At 55.7% G+C, this 4,285-nt stretch overlaps 1 protein-coding gene across 1 annotated transcript; it reads left to right on the top strand.

The window, feature by feature from the left end:
* Nucleotides 1-1,938: 1,938 nt before the first annotated feature.
* LOC100384312 (uncharacterized) lies at nucleotides 1,939-3,589 on the top strand. Its single transcript, NM_001176867.3, has one exon. It carries the CDS (start codon nucleotides 2,015-2,017, stop codon nucleotides 3,344-3,346), a length of 1,332 nt encoding a protein of 443 aa, NP_001170338.2. The 5' UTR covers nucleotides 1,939-2,014; the 3' UTR covers nucleotides 3,347-3,589.
* Nucleotides 3,590-4,285: the final 696 nt, after the last annotated feature.

Raw genomic sequence — 4,285 nt, 5'->3', positions numbered from 1 at the left:
AAAAGAGCTCTAAGATGGCGGCACACAGAAATTTATAGTGACGGTTTCAATAACAGCACGCCAGTGAAAATAAATAGATGGGCCCGCCTTAATGAACCGCCAGTGTAAATAAATTTAGCACTAGCGGGTTGGTTAAGAAAACCGTCGGTGAAAACATGATTTTCACTAGCGGTTTTCTTTAGCAGCCTGCCAGTGCTAATGTTATTTCCACTGGCGGGCTGCTAAAGAAATCCACCAGTGAAAATCATGTTTCCACATGTGGTTTTCTTAAGCAGTCCGCCAGTGCTAATGTTATTTCCACTGGTGGTTGCAAAACAACCGCCAGTGAAAAACGTCGATTTCTATTGGCCTCTATCACTGGCGGCCCTGAAAAACGCCAGTACAAATAGCTCTAGAACCGTTACTATAAAGCTTCTGTGTACTAGTGTCTAGTCCTCTTAATTGATAGCTATTTTTTTGGCACCGTTTAGTACGGCTTCTGCAGGAGCCACACCCGTTTCAGAGCACTCCCAAACAAGCTTTTAGCCTAGCTTAACAGTTAACACACATGGGTCAAAGCCTCATGCGTGCTGGCAATATAAGGGCATGACCTGCAGGTTCACTTTGCAACTATGCGACACAGACAAAATAGAAGTGGTAATCCTTGATGCTTCTCTATATATCTACCCCGGCCCGCTGCCCTTTGTCGTGTTCCTCTCCAATCCCCCTACCCCTTATGCGCTCTTTCCACGGGCTTTCCTGCGCACACGTGCATGCAACGATCGAACATGTTAGCTTCATCTGCTTCCCAGTTGTGTTTGTGTCTCAGCATCCCTACAGTCCTATACTCCTATGCTAGTGTGATTCATACATCCTCTGCATAGCATAGAACGTGCTACTATCTCTGCTGCTAAGTTTTTTTATATACTGTAGTATATCTGAGCCACTTGTCTTGTACTGTCCTATTTCGGTGCATACACCTGATTGGTTACCCGCACCATTCTATCTTGAATCATCGTGTGCGTTGACTTTGGCTGAGCGTCTGTTTGGTTGGCTGTACGCAAGGAATGTTGGTTGCATGAGTGGATGCAAAATAAGTCATTATAGGTCATTTAACTGCATCTGCACATTATGAGAGACCGGTATGCACGCCCTGGGTTAGTACCACCTCACCTAGTCAAGGGGGTCGTGGTGGCCTTATAAGGGCGGGCCTCTCTTCTCTCTCAGCCTAGGTTTTGAGAGTAAGGTGCTCGTCTGAATAGGTCGTCGCGAGCGCATGAACGTCCGACTGTGCCTCTTAGAGGGGTGGGATGTGCCTTTTAGAGCCATCCGTAGGGATGGCAATTTGACCCGTGGATTTGGATATCCGTCGGATATCCGACCCGACGGATCCAGATATGGATACGTGTATTTTTGGCCTAGCCCATATTACATAGCAAGGCTCGCATGCTTATAATAATTCTTTTATTAAGTTTTAATTGTGTATGATGGTGAATTAGGAAGAAATTTGACTAATTATGTTATTGAATTATTGAATAAATGATTGTGTCTGTCATATCCGACGAATATCCGAAACCCGTCCGAAATCCGATGGGCACGGACATAGATATAAATTTGTACCCACGGGTACGGTTACGGACGAATATTGGTAGCAACCGTGGATATGGTTGCAGGCGGATATTTGCAATATCCGATATGAATCCATTGCCATCCCTACAACGCCGAGGTACTTGACCGGGGACTCCGCAAGTGCCAGCGCACGCGATCGCCGCAGGTCCGCCGTTGTCTGGCCATCCCGGGACACCACCAGACACCACCCCGAATCCCGCCGCGTCGGCGTCGGTGACCCTGCCCCACCGCGCGGTGACGAGGTGGTCCCGCGGCCACGTTTGCGCCCGGTGGCGGTGCTAGCCTGTGGCAGCAGCCTCTATAAAAGACTAGTGCAGCAGACTGGGACGCATCGGCATTCACGACTCACGAGCTCCAATCAGTTATCAGTCTCTAGCTATCCTGTCTGCTTGCTTCTGGACCATCGATGGAGGCCTACGCGGCAACGGCGTCGCCACCCACGACGACAGCCATGTGTGTGGACAAGCTCAGCCACCAGCTCTTCTCCCTGCTCGAGACCAGACTCCTGGGCGGGTGGTGCCCGTCCGTCCCCGGGACGCCGGCGCGGGCGCTCCTCGACGGCGGCCGCGTGCGGGTGCTCGCCATCGACGGCTGCGGCGCGGGCGCAGAGGACGCGCTCCTGGCCGCCGCGGCGCTTGCGAGGCTCGAGGCCAGGCTGCGCGACCGCACGGGGGACCCCGACGCGCGCGTCGCGGACTTCTTCGACGTGGCCGCGGGCGCCGGCGCGGGAGGCGTCCTCGCCGCGATGCTGCTCCTGAGGGGCGCCGACGGCCGGCCGCGGTACTCGGCGCAGGAGGCTCTGGCGTTCGTCGCCGGGAGCGTCGGGACCAAAGGCTGGTGCGGCCGGCGCGGGCGGTGGGCGAAGCTCTTCCGCCGCGGTTCCCGAGGCGGCGACCGCACGCTCCGCCGCGTGTTCGGGGACGCCACGCTGAGGGACACCGTCGCGCCGCTGCTCGTGCCGTGCTACGACCTCGCCACGGCCGCGCCCTTCGTGTTCTCGCGCGCCGACGCCGTCGAGAGCGACACCTTCGACTTCCGCCTGCGCGACGTCTGCGCCGCCGCCTGCGCCGCGGGCGGCGCGGTCGCGCCAGTCAGGTCGGTGGACGGCCTCACGGCCGTCGCCGCGGCGTCCGGGGGCGTGGCGGCCATGTGCAACCCGGCCGGGACCGCCATCACGCACGCGCTCCACAACAAGCAGGAGTTCCCCCTCGCCACCGGCGTCGACGACCTCCTCGTGCTCTCCATCGGCGCCGGCGCCTCCGCCGCCAACGGTTCGAGCACGCCGATGCCCGCACGCTCTCCGTCGCCGCGGGAGCTGGCGCGCGTAACCGCCGAGGGCGTCGCGGACATGGTGGACGAATCATTGGGCATGGCGTTCGGGCGCGCGCGCGGAAGCAACTACGTGCGCATCCAGGCCGGTAAGGCGCTGGTCCCGATCCGCACCGACGAAGCGTCCGTGGCCGCCGAAGCGATGCTAGCGCAGCGGAACGTGGAGTCGGTGCTGTTCCGCGAGCGGAGGCTGTCGGAGCGGACGAACGCCGAGAAGGTGGACGCGCTGGCCGCGGAGCTGGTCAAGGAGCAGGAGCGGCGGAGGCGCAGCCCGCTTCCGAACGTGGCTATCAAACAGGTCGGCACACCGGCGCGGCTGTCGTCCGCGACCACTGCTTCGTCGGGCACTGGGACGGCCAGGACGGCGTCGACGATGCCGTCGCCGGCGTCATGGGAGTCACGCAGGTAGTAGTTGGGTTGATTTTAGGCCGTAATTGACGTGTGTACATGCATATATGGAATGCAAAGCTAGGAGTGGGGTGTGTAAGTGTGTTGTTTTTCTTCTTGGAACGGACGCTCACACGTGCGGTTCGGAAATGGAATTTCGGATGGCTCACTCAACCCTGCGTGCAACTCTTCACGTTTCTAGCAAAACGCATAAAAAAGCGCTGGCTGTCATCCTACCTTAAATCCACGGAATCTCTTTTCTTTCATCTCTATTTGCGTGTTCGCACACACACTGCTGGAAGGGACATCTCATTACTACATGTTCGCAACGTTCTATCAAGCAAATCAGAAAAACAACAACAGGGTGAACTTCAGGATGATACACTCTACCATTGAAGGAATTTAAGCTGCATGGCAGAACATTTACTTAGTCCAGTGGAACTGCCACACCCACTCTCTGACTGCAAATGGTCATGTCTTCTGCACTGTTCCCTAGGAATCTGCATTTCCAAACTGCCATTTACAAGCATTGTCATCTGCAACCTCAGACCATTGCCTTCTTCTACTTCCCTGGGAAACATGCTGGGTGAGGTTGCCTGGTTTTCCTCAGCAGGTCCAATCCTTCTAGGCTAAACCATTGCATTCAATTGATAAGTTGAGGGTGTTGCACACCAAATTGAGGAGATTAGCTAGGGGCTTAAGGACTTGAGGCAAACAGCAAATTGGTGGCCTGAAACTGCATTCTGAAACTGCTACAGAAGTTATTCTCTTATTGGACCAAGCACAAGAAATGAGACACATGTGGGGAGAGGAATTGGCACTGAAGAAAAAAGCAAGCAATCGGTTACTAGCTTATGCTGGCTGCTCTTCGGATAATCAAAGCAAGGCAAAGGTCAAGGCTCATTTGGATTAGATGTGGAGACGCCAACACTAAACTCTTCCAACTGAGAGCCAACTCCAG

Source organism: Zea mays, chromosome 1 (genome assembly GCF_902167145.1).
Source record: "Zea mays cultivar B73 chromosome 1, Zm-B73-REFERENCE-NAM-5.0, whole genome shotgun sequence".
Lineage (NCBI taxonomy): Eukaryota > Viridiplantae > Streptophyta > Magnoliopsida > Poales > Poaceae > Zea > Zea mays.
This window is presented reverse-complemented; position numbering and strand designations above follow the sequence as displayed.

Coding starts and splice junctions, on each gene's coding strand:
- LOC100384312 (NM_001176867.3), top strand. CDS start 2,015: ATGGAGGCCTACGCGGCAACGGCGTCGCCACCCACGACGACAGCCATG.